Raw genomic sequence first — 20,893 nt, forward strand, 5'->3', positions numbered from 1 at the left:
ATGAAGTAATTTTTCCATCATGCAGGGCCTTTCAGTTGAAGGCAGTAAATATAACTGAACACCTGCTATGTGCCAGGCATTGAGCTTGGTGCTTTCTGTGATGTTGGACTTAACGTATCTTCTCCTCTTGTATTTTGCTCATCTTGGTCCCTCTAATTGAATTACTCTTCTCATCCCTCCAATTTCTGCAAGACCAGAGAGCCTACCCATTATTTCAAGGCCATTTCTCAGTATCACTTCCATTATGATATCACCCCTGATTCTCTTTTCTTCTTACCCTTGCCTCACAGAATGTAATTTTTAAAAATATATATTCTCTGTGATGTTTATTGGTCATTCTCTTATGGTACTTTCTGCTTTGTGTTATGATTATGTTTATCATAGCTCCTATTCAACTGTAAGCCCTTTGATCTGTCTAATTACTCTTTGCATCTCTCACAGCACCTACTCTGTTTCCCGGTATGTTGTATACTAAATGTTAATATATACTTGAATAGTTGGATATGTGTCTTATAAGTGGCTAACCTTTACTTTCAGGGTTTTGAAGGAAAGGACTGATTATATTTACTGATTTAATTTTTTTGCTAAGCATTGAAAGCTGGATGTCATTCACCGGTTTTTAAAAAGCCATACCTATATAATATTTATACCTAATATAAGATCAGTAGTAGAGAATTACAGTTTTATTTAACTTGCCATGTGCAGTGCAGGAGACTTTTATTTGACAGTGAATTGTGATTTTTTTAAGAACATTAAATAACGTAATTTAAAATAATTGACCCTTTTCTTTTTTAGTGCATTTGCACAGTATAACTTGGACCAGTTTACTCCAGTAAAAATTGAAGGTTATGAAGATCAGGTATGTTTCATATAAACACAGGATCTGATATTCTTTATTTCATTTGTAATGGTTAGTGTATCCTGCAAGAATTGTGAAGTGGTATGTTTAAAGGTTAAAAAAAAAGCGTTCATTTTAATCATAGCCACTTAGGAGCAAAGTAATTGAAAATGTAGTTTCTTTTGTTGAGACCAATAATGCTATTAGCAGAAAGTCCCTTTTAGAAATATTCAAATGTAATTATTTTAAGATTTTAGAAGATAATTGCTTTAAATCTACTTTCTTGTTTTTTATAGGAAAAAAATCAATCCTATATTAATCCAAAATCTAGAGTTTATATTAGTAAGATTTATGTCATAATTTAGTTGCTCTGGAATTCTACAGTTCTTCATGTGAGTAACTTAGCATTTAGTAATTATTAAATCTTTTCTTTCCAAAGTGCAAGTAGGAATTGCTAAGCAAAGAAAAGCCCCAAAAGTCACTAGCATTCTTATTTTTTATTTTTTGATGTAAAGTTACTAGTAATTGAACAGTGATTGTGTTTCTATCATGCTTACATGAAGCGCAATTTATATAAAACAATATGAAGAAGGAACTGGAGGTAAAACATAAGAGAGAGTAGTAACAATTAGTTCTCAGTGGCAAACTATATTAAAGCTTGCATTTGGCATTTTTCATTATGTAATATGTAGTCTCGTAGTTATAGGGGAAAAAGAGAGACCAGACAGAAGATGACTTATAACTGAAGGGAAAAAGTAAACGTGGGTAGGTAGGTATATAGATAGATTTATACATGTGTGTATACACACACATATATATAAAGGCATGTAGTGTTTCATTTCATGAAGCTCTTGAATTTATTTTTTTCCTTGGGAGATTTTGTGTTTTTGATTTTTTTTTTTTTAACTGTTATAAACAGTGCTGTACTGAACATCATTGTACCTCTGGGCACATGGACCATTGTTTTGTTAAGGTAAATCCCTAAAAGATTTGCTGGATCCAGGGATGCATCCTTTTAAAATGTTGGATAGCTCTCAAACTCATTTTATGAACCTACTGTAATTTTAATACTTAAACCTAATAAATATAAAACAAAAAAAGCAAACTATACTAATCTCACATATGACTATAGATTTTAAAACTTTAAACAGATATTAACAAACAGAATCCAGAAATATATCAAAAGAATAATATGCCAAGACTAAATAGAATTTATTACAGGAATGCAAGAGTGGTACCATGTAAGGCAAATATATTGCTCTTATTGCTTAATCAACAAATAAAGAGAAAAACCTTATGATACATCAATAGACAGTGAAAAGGGATTTGAAAAATCAAGCAGCTAATCCTCATTACAAAAACCCTAAGTAAAATAGGGATAGAAGAAAACCTCTTAAATATAATATACTGTTTAACGAAAACCAGTAGTAAATATCAAACTGTAAACACTAATATAATTTTAGTTAACAGAGAAAATTAGCCAGGTATGTCAACTTATCACCATTATTATTTATCATAAATGGAAGTATAGCAAATAAGACAAGAGAATGAGAACTCTTAAAGCTTTGGAAGAGAACAGAAAACTCTTAGGTGACATGATTTATATATTTAGAAATAGTGAGGAACTCCCATAAATTAACCTCCCAACCAAAAAAACCTATTAGACTTAACAGAATTTTGTGAGGTGGCTGAATTTAAGGTAAGTGTACAAAATGCATTAACTTTCCTCTATTGTGGCAAGTGGGGACTTTACACTAGTAGTGGTTGGAGGGGGAGGAGTTTCATTTTAAATAGTGGTAATACTGCACATAAACCTTAACAAGAAATGCATAGGAATGTGAAGAAAATGGTGGTTATCTTGAAACACATAAAACAGGTTCTGAGCAAATGGAAAAGCACACTGAATTCCATTTTGAGGTAGAAAGTTAAATTATTTAAAAACTAAAATATGAATTTAATGCAGTTTGATTAGAATCCTGATAGTTTTTTAATTGGTCAAAATTTTCATAAACTTTATATGAAAAACATGCTTGAAGAAACAAGAAAAGTGTAAGAGTGGTGAGAGACAGTTGTATTGCTAGATAGCAGAAGGTGCTTTACAACCAATGTAAAGTCAAATCAGCGTGGTATTGTGTAGACAAATAGATCAGTAGAGCAGCATATCAAGCCAGAATTTAGTCCCAAAATATATAAATATTTTTATACATGATAAGGTTATAATTTAGACAGACATATAATAAAGGGTATTGGTACCACTGGTTTCTATCAACTACATATGCCATATAGTTAAACCAGTCCTCTGTCTTACACAATATATAGAAATAAATTTCAGGTGGATTAAAAATTTGTAAAATGACCAGAATTTTAGGAGAAAAGAGTCTACATGTATAATTAAGGGCAGGGGAAACCATCTTAAGACTGGAAACCCAGAAACTATAAAAGAAAAGATGGACATTTTGCTACATATCAATTATTTTAACTGTAGAATAAAACAAATACCTTAAATAAAGGACTCTTATAAATTAATAAGAAAAAAACCCACCCAGATGAAAAATATTAAAAAATATTTGCTCACAGAAGAGAAAATGGCCCACAAACTTGGAGATATTTAGACCTGTGAGCCAGAGAAATATAATTAAAGTAATGAGATATATTTTATACTCATCAGACTGAAAAAAGAACTGTATACCTATTGATGGTGATAATGTGAAGGGAAGCATCTCATATATTGTTTGCAGAAATGTAGATTGTCACAGCCATTTTTGGAAAGCAATCATTATGTATTAAAAATTAAAAATATACAAACCCTTTACCTACTGTCCTCACTGCTGAGAATCTGTCTAAGAGAAATAGAAGCATCCAGTGGAAATAGAAACATTAGTATGTTAGAATATATGTACAATAATACTTTAACATTTTTAATGTGCCTATCCCTCCTCCCAAAAAGAGAAGAGCCTGGAAATAAAGAGATGGTCCAACAGTAGTGGAATGGCAGAATAAATTGTTATACCCACATCGTGGGATAGTATGCAACCATTAAAAAGAATGATGAGAGGTTTACCAGTTGACTCTGAAGGATTTCTATAAAGTGTTGATGTTGAAAAAAACCAGATGCAGAAAAATATGTGTGCATTTTCATTCCATTCTTGTAGAACAGTGACCAAAAAAAACCCCTGGATGTGTGTGTATGTATATAGAGATGTGTATGAATTTATCTGTGTAGGATAACATGACTGAAAAAAATTTAGAAGGGTACATCCTGTGTTTGCACAATTTACATCAAAGGGATGGGGGAGTCCTGACATAGGTATAGAGTCAAAGATTGGGAGAGTCGCATGGGAAGGAAAAAGAGCGAAATTTTTTAAAAGAAAGCACAAAATGTCAAATTTATGCGTGTATAATTTAAATGCACATAAATGAAGAAATTACATTTTTTAAAATTTGGAAGTCAGTTGAAAACAACTGTCAATGATTATCTTAATAAAAACAAGCAGCAGGCACTTAACAGTAGGTGAGATTGTGGGCCCAGGAGTAATGTAGGACACACTGAAGAGGATTCTAAGTGGATTAAAAACATTCCCTTGTAACCGTTCTCAGTGAAGGTTATTACCAGTTCCTTAGTTTTGAGGAACTGGAGACTGTTAACAGAAATAGTAAACTGTCCATAGTTCTCAAAAAGAAAACAAAACCTGACTCCAACAGGGTATTAGACGATGGATTTTTTTCCCCCACCGTGTAGCTGGATGTTATATTGGGAGAAAATCAGATCCACTGATCTGAGCTGAATGAGAGCAGCCTCATTGTCTTTATAGTCTACTCATTTGAAGTATTATACTTATGCCATATAGTTAAACCAGTTGCTTGGAATAGAATTATTCTATAGTTTTAAGGAAAAAGCTCAAGTGAATGTATAATATATCAGTATTTAAATGCTATTTTAAATATTTTTTTTCCAAAATTCATTGCATCATTGAAGGTATTGATTACAGAACATGGTGACCTGGGAAATGGAAAGTTTTTGGATCCAAAAAACAGAATCTGTTTCAAATTTGATCACTTAAGAAAGGAAGCAACTGATCCAAGACCATACGAAGCAGAAAATGCAATTGAATCTTGGAGGACTTCAGTAGAAGCTGCTCTGCGAGCTTATGTAAAAGAACATTATCCGAATGGGGTCTGCACTGTAAGTCATCCAGTGTGCACTTTTTTCTTTCGTATTATGTAAATATGACGGTGGTTTTGTGATATCTTGAAATTTATAGTAACTTACAGAACGGACATTTTATAACTTAGTATTCCTTTTTTTGAAGTAAATATTTCTAAGAATGTTTACTATTTTTTTCAAGAAACTTTAAATAGTAAATGTATTATGATAGTCAAAAATTGTTGTACCTTGAATTAAATCCAAGTAGTAATTCTCATACATTGATTTGAGGAACATGATATGATGAGATTCTTTAATCTCATGTTCATGACTCATCTCCCTAAGTTTACATCAAACTTCTTTTCATTAAATTACAAGATCTTAGAACAAATAAAATTATTTGGAAGTGAACTCTTGTCCTCGTGTGTTTCATAATCAAATTTCTTAAGGTTTTAAATGTGGTTCTTTCATAGGTTTAACCTATTTTTTATTTTCAGGATAAAATATGATAGAAAGTAGGAGTACTTTTTTTTCTTTCATAGATTGTACCTAGATATACTTCTTAGTCCCCCACATTTGTGTTTCTGTGATCTTCTCCATAGCCAGTGATCTTTTGAAATGCAAATAAGATCATGGAATCTCCTGCTTGAAATTCTTCAAAGATTTCCTGTTGCACTTAGGATAGAGTCCAGGCTTCTGAACATGGCTTTCAAGGCCCTGTGAACCTGGCCTCTGCCTACCTCTCCAGCCTAAGATGACCATACATCCTGGTTCATACCTGCTGTCCCAACATAATTATTAGTATTACCAATAGCCACCTCATTTCACTCTCAGAAGTTTCCTGGTTAGGACAGAAATTCATATGGTCGCCTTAAGTATCTAGCTCTCAATAATTATTTGAGAAGTATAGCAACATAACCTAAAATACCTTACAGGTTCTTTGAGTTATAACCGTGTTGATTAAGATTATTTTGGAAGAATACCTCAAGAATAAGGTGGTGAGGTTGAGTTAGAGAGTCCTTACTTGTTCCCAGGGGATCGAAAGACAATTTATTCATTACTTTTTTAAAGCAGTTGGCAAGAGGTGAAATAATGTCATCATACCATTGCAGGCATTCTCTTAGTGAACTTTCTTAGTTATAAGTAAATTAACTTTCTCACTTCTATCTCAGTACTTTTTTATTTTAAATGTCTAGAGAAATGGCAACCCCTGAGATTGTGGGATGTTTATGAATATTTGAAGAGTACAGTTAGTTTTTTTCCCCAATAAATTGTACTTCATTAATGGTGAGCTATTTTATGATTCACTAAGAATCTGTGATTAGGTGTACATATTTAAGTATTTGTTTTTCTAGCTACTGTATTGGAATGATGACCTAACTTTGTATTCTTTTATATGTTCTTGCCAAAATGCTGTACAATTTTCAGTATTTTATAGATGTTTAAAGTTGGACATTCTGTGGCCCTAAATTCACTCTTGTGTTTATTTTCTTTATCAACAAGGTATATGGTAAAAAAATAGATGGACAGCAGACCATTATTGCATGCATAGAAAGCCATCAGTTTCAAGCAAAAAACTTTTGGTAAGTTAAAATTTTGTGTATTGGGGAATTTTGACACTGCTTATATACTCTTTGTAGTTCTTGCTTTATTGCTTGGGCCTATACCTTGTTTGTGTATGATTGACTAAGAACAGTATAATATAAAACTTCAGCCTTTTTATATAAGAAAAATAATGTTCCATAATCAACCTGATCTTTTAAAGGTAGCAGTAAATCTATTGACACTCAGTGAAAAGAAGGTGGGAGAGCGTGGGGTGTTTTTAGACTAGCAAGCAGCATTCTAAGGGAACGTGTGCCTGTGAGCAGACCAGTTGGCAGGCCCATATGCTCATTCTTAGAAGGGGTTGTTCCTGAATGAGACTTGTATGGGGGAGGAGGGCAGAGGTACTTACAAAGTGAAGAATGATCGTGTTTTGGTACGTGAACTTTGGTGACTCTGAAGTAGATGTTTTCATGTGGATTGCTTTGTGCTTGGTTGGCCAGTGTGAGGAAGTAATGACATTTTTGTCCAGTGAGGCAAATTACAGTCATGTCTTATAATTTTTGTACAAATCATTTGATTATCCCTTATAAAAGTCCAGCTCCCCAAAGCACTGATTTGCACTCTTAATCTTGGACCTTTAACAAGTTGTTGGGCCTTTTTATTCTTAGACAAGACTATTTCTGAGATATCTCCTGTTATAAAATTCTGTGGCTCTCCAAGACTTTATAAGTTCAGAATTGAATGAAATCTTTACTTTTTTTTTTTTTTAATTTATTTTAATTTTTACGCTTTATTTATTTATTTATTTTGGCTGTGTTGGGTCTTCGTTTCTGTGCGTGGGCTTTCTCTAGCTGCGGCGAGTGGGGGCCACTCTTCATCGTGGTGTGCGGGCCTCTCACTGTCGCGGCCTCTCTTGTTGCGGAGCACAGGCTCCAGACGCGCAAGCTCAGTAGTTGTGGCTCATGGGCCTAGTTGCTCCGCGGCATGTGGGATCTTCCCAGACCAGGGCTCGAACCCGTGTCCCCTGCATTGGCAGGCAGACTCTCAACCACTGCGCCACCAGGGAAGCCCGAAATCTTTACTTTTATCCTCCCTTTTTGATAATACATTCTAAGGCCGTCAGAGTAAGTATGGTCATAATATTTACCTTTTAAGTATATTAGTCTTTGACTTGTTAGCCGGGTTGGTTGGTGGTGCTGTTAAGGGTAGAGTAGCAGGTAGCAGTAACCACTGTGGACCAGTTTGGTCTATGGCCCAAGGTTGCTCCACTACTTAACCATCACAGAAATAAATGCAAGGTTACAGGAACTTTTGGAGGAAAGAGACCCATTATCACTGAAGGAAAATAAATACTATTTGTAAACATAGGCCTTAATGACAAGCTGCAGTTTCCTAAAAATTCTGTTGTATTAACTTTACTTGTATGGCCTTGATATAAATGTAGTTTCTCCATTTTAGGCCTAAAAACTTGTAGCATTAATTTACCAGTATCCTAAGAAATAAGTCTTCACAAAATTGCTATTAATTTATGCTGTTTTTGCCAGGATATATATATAATAAAATCAATTTTGTTGGGATTGAACTCGTTACTAAGTTTTAGTTTAAAATATATTGAGAGATGTTACAGTAAATTTACTAGTTTTCAGAAATACAGTTTGAGTGTTAGCATATATAAAATGAAAATGATGTCCTTGAATTTTCTAGTCTGTTTCACTTCACATATCTGAATTTTTTTTTCTAAACTACCACTATGAACATTATATCATTGAAGCTAAAAATCACTTCCACTTTTTGGAAAAGATAATTTTTTGTGACATTCCAAAGTGCTAGACATCACATATCACAGTAACCTCAGTAAAATCTAAATATTTTGGTACAAAGAAATTACTTCAGTTCACCTCAAATGCAGATAGCATAAAAATCAGAAGATTCTGGTCATGGTCATTTCTTAGATTTCACTAGGGACATTCTTTTCTTGGTCTCTACTGTTTCCCTAACATCTAGCAGTATTGAGGGCTTAATAAATGTTTGTTGAATAAATACACATTTGTAATTAAAGCATTAATAGAAGAGAAGGGAAGAATATAATTAAAAGCTAGGACATCTTGACTGTTTACTCCATTGATGAAAGAAAGGGTACTGTCTATGCAGTGCAGTTTACTATTACTATATAGTAATGCCTTTGGAAGGATCTTTTGAAATAGTTCTCAAATTGGTACGATTACTTGATTTGGAATTCCTTTTTTCTTTTTTTTTTTAATTTTCACAATCAGTGGTGATATATGCATGTTGTCATTATAAATCAGAAATGTGTATGCTTAGAACTCACTAGTGCTTGATACTAATACCTAAATAAAAGGAATAACTTATTTTGGAATCATGAAATAAAAATGAATAGATCTAAGTTCTTTTTCGAACCAAGCTTCAATGGATAATTTTGGCTAAGTCATTCAAAATCAATACATGTTGTAAAATTATGTTTTATTTTGTAGAACATATACATTGTTCTAATAATAGTATTTTTCAAATGATAAGTGTTAACTTTAGGTATGAGAGTGCTATCATTCTGCAGGTTTTTGTGATTGGGCAGACTGCAATATTGAATATTGAAGGGAATAATTCTGTAGCAAAGCCAGTATAGTGATCCATTCGCTCTGTGACTGTTTTAGAAAAATATACTGTTTAAAAAAAACCTGACAGGTATAAGTTTACGTATCAGAATATGTCTTTAGTATGCAAAAGAGCAAATAGAGGTCAGAAGAAAAGGAGTTGCTATGAAAAGGCTGTCAGGAAAAAATTAGGATAAAATTCATTATCTAGGAGACAAAAATGAATAACATGCCTGTTGCTTGTTTGTAATGTCACAGTTTCTTACGATTAATCTGTATCAATTTTATACCAAAAATCATTTTGGGATCTAGGAGGAGGATGTATGTGCCTTTTATGTGGAAACTTTAAGCCTAAAATTGGAAAAGGGAAAAAAATCTGATGCTTATAACCCTTTAAAGCCCTTCTCTTTCCAGATACCAAAATCTCCTTAAGAATGTTGTATTACTATCCATTCTTTTAAAACTACGGGACTTTGTATCATTCACTGGATGGTAAACTTGTGAAAGCCCCTGGTAATCTGAACATTTATTCAGTTTTTTCTTAATTAAAGCATAAGTCAGAAAACTGATGTAGTTTTGAACTGTATTTTAAGCCTTAGCTTTAGAATTCTGAGGTTGCATCCATTATATAGGTCCTTTCTTATCAGCAGGATGAAGATTAAGTTAAATGTAGCTCATAACTGAACGTAACCTCTTGACTCTTCTGATTATTTCAGGGATTAAAAAAAAGAATGTCCAGCGTCCATCCCCCACACTCTCTCATACTGTAGAGTGAAATTTAAATCTGGAACTTAAAATTTATTCAAATTATTTTCCCTACCTTATTTACAGCTGCTGTTTTTATTTTTAAGGAATGGTCGTTGGAGGTCAGAGTGGAAGTTTACAATCACTCCTTCAGCCACTCAGGTGGTTGGCATCTTGAAAATTCAGGTATGAAGTAAAAAGAATTTGCTGATCTCTAGATGATTCTGAGCAGAGAAGCAACTAATTCGTATGTTTGCATTTTCATAGTACTCAATAACTTTCTTTTCCAGGTCTTTGTTTTGAGGTAATGGGAAAAACAAGTAGTGCTGATTTCATCTTTTAAATAACCTTGCAGTTCATTCCCTAGTCATCAAAAATCTGCAAGGATAGCTGACAGATTCTAAAAACACAGCTAAAATTAGATGCTACCATTTGGTCTGCTCTTCATACAATTTGTTCATCCAAGCATCTTCTGAGTTTGAGTTGTGCTGTTCTGTCTTTTGAATTGGAGTGGAGTTGAGTGAGGTATAATATTAATATATGTGTGTACATAGATGTATAAGTATATATATATGTTAACACATGTACATGCTACATATATCTTAAGTATCTTCTGTACTCATATTTGGCTTCTTATATGAAACCCACTAGAATTGACTCAGTGTAAGCTCAAATGTTTATATAGAAGAAATTTGATAACTAAGAGGATGTAAATATGAATATTACTAAATAAGTTAAAGAAAAATACTAATTTCTTTCTATCTTGGTTCACTTATTTATTCAATACATTTGTTGCTTAACTATCATGAAAGGTATTATGCTAAGAGCCATAAAGGAATAAAGATGAATCAGATGCACTGCTCTATCATTTGACTCCAGTATACATTATTTCTAGTCTTTTATCCTATTACTTGTTATGTCTTGGTGTGACTGTCGTTTAGGGGCTAGAAAATAGAGGTTGTGAGCATGGATTCTGAAACCAGACTGCCTGAGTTTGAATCCCAGCTCTGCCGGTTATTAGTTGTATGACATCAGGAAGTCATTTAAGCTCTTTCTGTTTCCTCATCAGCTAAAAAAAAGAAAACAGCAACAATGAAATAGCTCATATAGTTTTTTGAAGATGAGTTAATATGGGCAAAATGATTAGAACAGAGCCAGACATAAAGTGCTTGTTGAATGGTAGCCATTATTGTTGACATTATTTTTTCCTTCAGTTAGGCCTCTAGCTCTCGCCTGGATAATTTCTGAGATGTGCCCCTGTTGGGCCCGAGCTTGTTGAGAGCCAGGATTGTCTGGTTCTATCTTCAGCACTTGGCATGATGCCTGGTTTATAATGGTTACTTTATTTTGTTGATTTGTTGGACCCTTTGCCATCTCCTAATCCACTTTTTTACATTGCCATCAAGAAAGGTGATTTTTAAACATTTAAATCTGGATATGTTACTTGCCACTTGAGACCATTTTAGTGGTACAGTCACCTACTAGATAGTCCAGACATATTTGCATGGTATAGAAGGCCCAGGGTTGACTTGTCACCTACCTGTATATTCCGCCAGCCACAGCTCCTACTCCCCAAACTCACACACATTCCAGTCCTAAGTACCTGGAGGCCTTTCCTGAAGTATGCTCTTCTCTACTAAGCTCAGTTTCCTCACCTTCCCTAGTTTGTTATACTCATTTTATTAAACCCAAGTACAGTGTTACCTCTTTTCTGAAGTCCTTTGTTATGTCTCAGAGAGAGTCTGGAGTATTGCTAATGTACTTTGTACGTACCTCTTACTATGTTGTGTTGAAATATGAGGTCAGGGGCTGTCTTTTTAAAAGCTTTGTGTCTCTAGAACCTCCTGTAGTAGCAGTCATATATAGTAATCACTCAGTTAATGTTTATTGAATAAATTCATGTCTTTGAATTTGAGGAATTAAATGGTTGGTGGAAATACACAAAACGAGGGGTGTTGGGAGAGAATATTGTGAGTTTGATTTTGGAAATCTTGAGTTTAGATACCAGTAGAACATCTATGAGGTAGAAATGTGCAGCAGTCCAGTCAGTGGAGGGCTTGCCTGAGTAACTGCAGGAACTGCTACCTAGTTCCTCGCTAGCCTGAGAGCAGGAAGAGGCTTGCTGGAGTTTAAGGTCAGGAGCTCAGCAGAGAAGACTAGGTTAGAGCTGAAATCGGTAGTCATCTGCATTGATGTGATTGTTGAAGCCATGAGGATCTTGATAACTCCTGTAATGTGGTTTCTATAATTTCTTTTTCTAATAGGTTCATTATTATGAAGATGGTAACGTTCAGCTAGTGAGTCATAAAGATATACAAGATTCCCTAACAGTGTCTGTAAGTAATTAATTCCAAAATAAAATTTAAACAACCTAATACTTCTATACAACTAGAGCGGTTTTGGAATTAACATTTTAAGTAGTATTTCTGCTTCAGATTAAAGTGTTTTCAGATAGATTAAAGATGGTAAGTAATTGGAAATTGGTACCTAACCTTTTTTTTAGCAGCTTTATTTAAAGAGATACAATTCACATACCATTCAGTTCACCCATTTAAAGTATAAATTTCTTTTTTTTTAAAGTATTATATTAATAGGGTTGTACAACAGTCACCACAATCTAATTTAGAACATTTTCATCCTCCAAAAACCCTGTATCCATTAGCAGTCATTCCCTATTCCCTCCCACCAGCCCTTCCCCCAAACCCCTCTCAGCCCTAGGCAGCCATGAATCTACTTTCTGACTCTGGATTTTCCTATTCTGGACATTTTATATAAATGGAATCCTACGATATGTGATTTTTTGCGACAGGCTTTTTTCACCTAGCATAATATTTTCAAGGTTCATCCATGTTAGAGCATGTGTCAGTACTTCATTCCTTTTTATAGCCAAATAATAATCCATATACCACATTCTATTTATATATTTATCAGTTGATGGACATTTGTGTTGTTTTCTACTTTTTGCTGCTATGAACCTTTCTGTATACTGTTTTTTGTGTAGACATTGTTTTAATTTCTCTTTGATGTATACATAGCAGTGGCATTGCTGGGTTGTATGGTAGTTCTTAGTTTAACCTTTTGAAGAACTGCCAGGCTGCTTCCAAAGTTGCTGCACTATTTTTACATTCCCATCAGTTGTGTATAAGGTTTCCAGTTTTTCCACATCCTCACCAAAACTTATGTCTGCTTTTTATTATAGCCATCCTAGTTGGTATTAATTGTATCTTTTTTTAAAAATTTATTTATTTTTGGCTGCTTTTTTGGTTCTTCGTTGCTGTGCGTGGCTTTCTCTAGTTGCGGCGAGCGGGGGCTACTCTTCGTTGCGGTGTGCAGGCTTCTCATTGCGGTGGCTTCTCTTGTTTTGGAGCTTGGGCTCTAGGCACGTGGGCTTCAGTAGTTGTGGCACACAGGCTCAGTAGTTGTGGCTCGTGGGCTCTAGAGTGCAGGCTCAGTAGTTATGGCGTAAGGGCTTAGTTGCTCCACAGCATGTGGGATCTTCCTGGACCAGGGCTTGAACCCATGTCCCCTGCATTGGCAGGCGGATTCTTAACCACTGCGCCACCAGGGAAGCCCCTGTTAATTGCGTCTTATTGTGATTTTTATTTATATTTTCCTGATGGATAATAATATTGAGCATCTTTTTGTGTATTTGTTGGCCATTTGAATAGCTTCTTTGGAAAAATGTCTTTTCAGAGCCTTTGTGTATTTCTTAATTGGTTATTTGTGTTTTTATTGTTGTTGTAATTGTTGCTTATGTATTCTGATACAAGTTCTGTATCAGATATATGATTTACAAATATTTTCTCCCATTCTGTGTGTCTTTTCACTTTCTTGGTAGTATCATTTGCAAAACAGAAGATACCAGTTTTGATGTGGTCCAGTTTAGTTTTTCTTTTGTAACTTATGCTTTTGGAATATTAATAGAAACCATTGCCTAACCCAAGATCGTGAAGATTTACTCCAGTGTTTTCTTCTACGAATTTTATAGTTTTAGCTTTTAAATTTACATCTGTGCTCCTGTACTTAACTTTTAAACCCTATTGTATTTTTTTTCTCTATTTGGAGTATGATTTAATGAAGTTTTTCTGAAGTTCAGCTTTCAAATTCTGGAACTTTTGAACTTGGTTTTTTTCCCTGCAGAGGTCTTTCACACATTCTCTTCATTGAACATGCAACTATTTCTTTGCAGAATTTTTTTGTCCCAAAGATATTATAATATGTTAACAGTGACATTTCTGATAAACATTTGTTTATCAAATGTGTTGTATACCTAAAAGCATTAGTATATTATAAACATCAACTGCTAATATTCAAAATTAGCTAACTTACAAATATTTTTTAAAGTTTATTTTTAATTTAAGAAAGCATTTGATTTAATATTAAGAAACATGTGTGAGTGTGTTAGGCCAGATGCTACCTGAAAAGAAATGAAAGCTATGGGATTTTTGGATTTTCTTTTTTTTCTTTTCTTTTTCTTTTGGTTTTTTTCAAGTTTTCATTAGCACTTAGGTGATTTCTGCTTTCTTGCTAAGTAGTATTCTTCTTGCAAAATTGCCAGGAAAGATAATTACTAATGTCTGGTTTTCCATGAGACATTGTACTCAATATAGTTTTATATCGTGAGTATATATGTAATATTATTTGTGTAACAAGGTACTTAGTATTCTTTGAGGAGTTTGACATCGAGTAAAGAGTCTTCCTAAGAGAGATTTGTCTACAAAATTATAGACTATGGAGTTGTGAGATCTCGTCGTAGTAATTAAACTTGACTAATATGCCAATTTGTGCTGAGTGTTTTAGGAATTACCTTTTCACTTTATCTTAGAGGATTTTCATTGTTGCTTTACTGTTTTTGGATAGAAGAAATGAACATTATATAAATACATGTGTAAATATATATAAATAATGTATGTAAAGTAAGGTGTTCGATAATTTTACGTCAACACTTGTTAACTTTTAGTGTTAGGAAAGAAGCAAAGAAATGCATTATATTGGAATAAAATTCCAATATAAAAAAAAATTTTTTTAATTTTTTCCAGAAAATATTTAAACACTAAAAAATGCACCTTAAACTTTAAAATATGCTTCTTCTAATTGGTAATATTTTTTAAATGTGTCATTATGATGGTAAATATTGTTCAGTAAATATTTAGCAATATAGTCATTAATTAGAAATCTGTGACTAACATCTTACCCGTAAAGATTTTTGAAATGCTTGTTAAGTGTTATAATTGAATTTTTCATCAACATGTACTATTAAGATTTTGCTTTCCTTAACCAGTGAAACACTAAAGCCATGCTCATTCTGTAGACTTTTAAAACATTTTTGCCTAGTTCCCCTTGAATTTAGAATAATTGATCTTACAATATTTTCCCTTTGTCATAATTTCCATCTGTGTTATTTATTAAATTATAACAAATCATTAAACATACATCTATTGACATACCTATTTAAAAGTAATAGTGGTGTAGTTTTAAATTACTATTTTATTTACTTTTGATTTTGTTTTTCATTCAGAATGAGGTACAAACAGCAAAAGAATTTATAAAGATTGTAGAGGCTGCAGAAAATGAATACCAGGTATGATTTTCAAAAATATTGTATAATCTATATTTGCTTGTAATTAATGGCACTGAAGTTTTAATTTCAGTCATAAGCCTGAATTTTTTCATTGTTTCACTATAATAAGATACAGTCCTTTTTTTGTGTTTTTTGTTTGTTTTCGTTCAAGGGCAAACTTGTGAAAATGTAGCTAAAACTCAGTTTTAGCCAACTGTAATTTCTGAGTATTGGTCAAAATAGGCCAAGATTTTAAATGGTTATTTTGTTTCTGATTGGAAATTCTACTTTAGGAGGTATTTCCCAAAGCATTTGGATTATATGTGATCTCCTTAGATCATATTTCATTTTGTACTCTTTTACATTCTTTACCTGCTTCTAAATTGCACTCTTGAATTTAAGCATTTAATTTGTGTATTAGACAAGTTTCCACTCCTTGCAAACAGTAATTTGTGAAATTGTTCTGAGAGAAATAGTAAAATAGATCCAAAATGAGGACACACAGATAGTAAATCTAATTTATAATTTCATTTTATTAAATTTAATTATTCAAAATGATTATAAGCTTTTTCTTTTAGCTGCTTTTATAAATAGCTTTTAAAACCATATTGGGGTTTTTATTTGGCTTTTTGAAAACAGTGAAACAGGCTGCTTAAATAAAGATTTTTCCTAAAACATCTGTGTGTTTTATACATTGTTCTGTTCCTTTTATTTCTTTAAACTTTTAACTACTGTTTTTCATAGACTGCCATCAGTGAGAATTATCAGACAATGTCGGACACTACTTTCAAAGCCTTACGTCGACAGTTGCCAGTTACACGCACTAAGATTGATTGGAACAAGATCCTTAGCTACAAGATTGGCAAAGAGATGCAGAATGCATAAGATGAACATTGCATGACCGGATCATTTTAGTGTCTTTGCGTTTTAAAAAAAATCATTGCAAAAGTATTCAGAACTGTCAAGCTACCCAGTCAGATGGGCTGTTGCCATTTAAAATCACTGTAATTAATTAGTTTGGTTAGAGCACAGAGCTTAGCTAATCAACCATTATTTTTTATTTCTTTTGTTCAAAGAAGATTGAAAATCAGTTTAGTTTAAATGTCTTTTACTTTCTTTTATGCCTTTCTTTCTTACAATGAAGACATGATTCCTCTAGTTTAACGTCAAAAGTTTTTTGAAGTGTTTTTCAAAAATATTTTACTTACCGTAACCCTAAAATTATTGTCTTTTGGTTTATGAAGTGGGTAACTTTTGATATATGCCCAGTTCTTTTTAATGGGGTCAATAATGGACATTCTAGTTTAAGGTGGTTGATGGATTTAGCCATATATGCTGCTAAAGAAATTGTCTACCTTTTCCCCCTTACCTCTTTCATTTATGTAAGATTGAGATTAGAGGGAAAGCATTTTCTATATCAATTGTGTTTAAACCTTTCAAGAAGGTTATTTAGCTAGCTTAGTGTTTAACTAAACTTTTTTTAAACCAGGCCAAGGTCTAATGCTGTTTTGAGATTCTGAATTAAATGAAAATACTTATTTCAGAAATGCATTTAATGCTTTTTTCTTGTGACAGTTATGCAAATTAGCTTGGATTCCATATGTCCCTGAGTTATTTTTATCATAAAGCCACAAATGTATTATAACAAGGCAAATTGTAATATATATAATCCTGAACTCATGACCATGTCTCAGTTTATTTTTTTCTTGGATTGAAAAGTACTAAAATTCAATGTGACATTAAAATGAAATGAGAACATTTCATTTTATACTATTTATTTGAGTATAAAAATCACTTACCAGTGAATCATATATACTATTTTAAAATACTTTCTTTGGATATTTGTGATTCTTAACTGGTTGTAAATTAGAAAAGCTGGGAGTACATGTGGTGTGCAGTTAAGTCTAAATTTTTCCATCTTCCTATGCATCATAAGCATGTTTGTAATATTTTTAAAAATACATTTACTGATGCTACAGGAATTTCAAGCCTGTGGTGAATGTTAATATTTACTATAGGGAGGGTGGATTTGTGGTTTCATTCAGTTGAGTATTGCTTATTATACTCCAGTGGAATCCTTTCCTCACATACTCCTGCGGATGTCTGGGCCTGGAAATGTTTTTTTTAAAAACACCACTTTTATTTTGTACAATAAAATATTTCATTAGCTTGAATTGTATAGATTTTAAAAATTCTCTCAATGAAAGCATGTTGTTTAATTTCTTAACGGTTGGGCTTTGAAAGCATTGAGAATATAATATGAAATAATGACATTTTTGGTTAAATCGTTTTTTCTAGTTTTAAAATACAAGTTTTGTCATATTGAGATTCTGGAAGAAAATGAATTAGCAGTGTTAATTATTCTCTTTTTTAAAACACATTTTCAAAAGTCTGATAATGATTCTGAACTAAACACTAGGCGAATCTTTAATTGATTAGCTAAATCGTGTCAACTGGGCTATCATGGGATTATATCCCCTGAAGGTCAATTACTTTGGCTCTGTTTTATGACCTAGAATGCTGTCGTAAAAATATATGTAATTGTTTTTATTTTATTTTTTATTTTTTTTAATTTTATTTTTTTTTATACAGCAGGTTCTTATTAGTTATCTATTTTATACATATTAGTGTATATATGTCACAATCTCCCAATTCATCCCACCCCCCAACTTGGTGTCCATACGTTTGTTCTCTTATGTAATTGTTTTTAAGGTGATGTGCATTGAAAAGGTCATATTTATCAAAATAATTTAGAGTACAGTCTGAAATAATGGTTGTGCTATAGACTTAGTCTTTTATAGTCTAAGAATAGCATTTTATTAAAGTGGAAGAAGGTTAGAAACACAAAGTATCCTAAAACTCAGGGATGTCTTTTTAATAGGAGTCATAATGTCTACTGTGTTGAATAGGCTGAAGTGTGGAGATGAAGGCAAAATTAGAACGAAATTAGGAGGCTGCTGCAGGAATCTGGTGGAGAGAGAAAGCTGGCTTGGCCTGAGGTGGCAGCTGTAGGCTGTAGAGGTAGTGATATCTGGATATATGTTAAAGATAAAAGCAAGTGTATTTGCCAGGATTGGTTGTGGAATGTGAGAGATGTCAAGGACATTTGGGGGTTGAGAAATTGGGGAAGATTCAGGGTTGGTGAGGCCTGGGAACTTGGTTTTCAAGGGGGAAATATCATGTAGCAGTTAGATACTGGAGGTAGGAGGTAGAGGAGTGCTCTGGACCAGAAGAATGGGAGAGCGAACAGACCTGGGAAACATACTTTTGATAGCCAGGCAAAATGAAGGACTACTCAAAGTTAGTGATAATGAATCTAATGAGACCGCTAAGTATGACTTAATGTTTTTCTTCGGCCATGTAACACTGCATGAGTGCAGGCACAGAATAGGTGAATTGGATTTAACCAAGGTTGTGGTTTTACCAAGGGAGTCTGACTGCCCTCATGAAGAGGGGCAGGGTTGTAATGATAACCTGGAAACTTCAGCTAGGTAAGCGGGGAAGTGTGGACATGAGAGGAGAGGAGGGATAGTGAAAATGTGGCACCATCAATGGATTATAGGTATGTTTAGAAGGAATGACCTGGAAATGTAGGAAGTAGGGTTTAGAGTGATATGCTTAAAATTGAAAATTTGAGGAGTTACACTTATCTGTCATGACAAGTATGATCAAGGGGGTGACTGGCTGAGTAAGAGAGGAGAGGAGTTGAGGAACCATGAAGCCCGGGCTTGCTGTGGATATTGCAGTCAAGAATTACGATAGACGTAAATGCTCTGACGTGACACATTTGACAGATATTTATGAGGTTTTTCCTCATTTGGGATTTTGGAAACTAAAATGGGGACAGGAGCATTAAAATGGTATCCTGGAAGTTCTGGTTCATTACAAATGTTCTGGGATGGACTTCCCTGGTGGTGCAGTGGTTAAGACTCCAAGCTTCCACTGCAGTGGGCATGGGTTCGATCCCTGGTCAGGGAATTAAGATCCTGCATGCTGCGCAGCACGGCCAAAAAAAAAAAAAAAAAAGCACTTCCTTTAGAAAAAAAAATGTTCTTGGAAAGTGAAATTCTTAGGAAAATAATTAAGGACAATTATAGATAATTCTCTAGCATTGGGGTGGCCCTTTTTGTGATTAAAATCATTTTTGACTTTTAATCACACCAGAAGCTTCGGGATAATGCAAGATCCTTTGAAAAGATCTTCCATATTGATCATCAGTTTATGATTTGCCAACTAGTGGTTATAAAATATAAAGGCATATTTTGCCAAACACAGGAGTTTGGTAATGCATGTATGTTATTAAATTTCCTAAGAAGAGGGTGTATTTCTGTTCACTCCTCTACGGAAGATTATTTAAAAGCAGAATCACAATGTACGTGCTATTCCTAAGTTGTAGTGTTTTGGGCCTGAAACTGAAAACTTTTTAACAAGGCTCTTTGTATAGGCATCTTCAAATTTGACTTTCTGCATATTATGTAAAAGCTTTATTGCAGGATTGGCTACTAATGCTAGCTATTAGAGAATATGCAAAATATTCACCAATTAAAACAACCAGTTAAACTTTTAAGGCCTAATTGGTATTAGAAAGTAATGTCAGGTCATTCAAGATTAATCACACTGTGTTCAGAGGACTGTTCTAGGCATTGTAGAGTCAGGAGAATATAAAACTTTCTTAAAGGAGTCTACAGGGTAGACATGGTACTATAGCAGTGTTTTCTAATTTTTTCACATCATAACCTGTATGGAAAAATGGTGGTAATTTTAAGACAATCTGGGAGAAACGGATGAGGCTCCTTGCCAGCTGTCCTAAGGGTTGAGGGGATCAGAATCTTCACACACCTTGAGCCTATTTAGGAAGGTGTGTAAAATACTTTAAGGTTGTTTACAAGATGCACTTCAAGCCTAACTTACCAAAGGTAAGTTAAAGGTAAGACATCCTTTTAAAGGGATGTCAGGCCAAGGAAGTTTTCCTGGAAAGGACGAGTTTAAACTGTACTTCAGCACACTATTTTTTTTAAGTATGCATGTAACTCTGGTAGGCAGGAAATCCTCTTGTATTTCATGGAAGCATCAAAATGCAGATAACAGCATATCACTCTCTCTGGTATGTCATAGGTCAAATAGTGTTATCCAGTTGAAAACAAAATCTGACTTTGTTTCTTTCTTTATACATTTCACAGTACAAAATGAAGTCAACACAAAGGGTAAAATTTTAAATGTGTTCTTATAAAACTGGAGTATGACTAATAAGATACTAAAGCATTTTTATCTCTAGATTTGGTATAATCTAAGAAAATGTACTAGTTAGTTTAATGTTAGTTGTAACATGTAGTGTTAAAAACTCGATTTTCATTTTTTTTTTTTATAGTGTGACTATTGGAGAACTAACATTTTTTGTCACAAACTGACTAGAGAGCACACGTGTCACAGATGTCAAACCAGCCTTTCATTCT

General features: G+C 33.5%; 1 protein-coding gene across 1 annotated transcript in view; it reads left to right on the top strand.

Annotated features, from left to right (window-relative positions):
• CAPZA2 (capping actin protein of muscle Z-line subunit alpha 2) overlaps positions 1-17,713 on the top strand; it is a 54,120-nt gene extending 36,407 nt beyond the window's left edge. Inside the window, exons 4-10 of the mRNA XM_061197967.1 lie at positions 796-859; positions 4,815-5,021; positions 6,486-6,565; positions 9,988-10,066; positions 12,145-12,216; positions 15,399-15,461; positions 16,185-17,713. Coding sequence (XP_061053950.1) covers positions 796-859; positions 4,815-5,021; positions 6,486-6,565; positions 9,988-10,066; positions 12,145-12,216; positions 15,399-15,461; positions 16,185-16,325 — 706 coding nt within the window. The 3' untranslated portion in view covers positions 16,326-17,713. The remainder of the gene's footprint in view (positions 1-795; positions 860-4,814; positions 5,022-6,485; positions 6,566-9,987; positions 10,067-12,144; positions 12,217-15,398; positions 15,462-16,184) is intronic.
• The last annotated feature ends 3,180 nt before the right edge of the window (positions 17,714-20,893 follow it).

The sequence above is a fragment of the Eubalaena glacialis genome, chromosome 8 (genome assembly GCF_028564815.1).
Source record: "Eubalaena glacialis isolate mEubGla1 chromosome 8, mEubGla1.1.hap2.+ XY, whole genome shotgun sequence".
NCBI lineage: Eukaryota > Metazoa > Chordata > Mammalia > Artiodactyla > Balaenidae > Eubalaena > Eubalaena glacialis.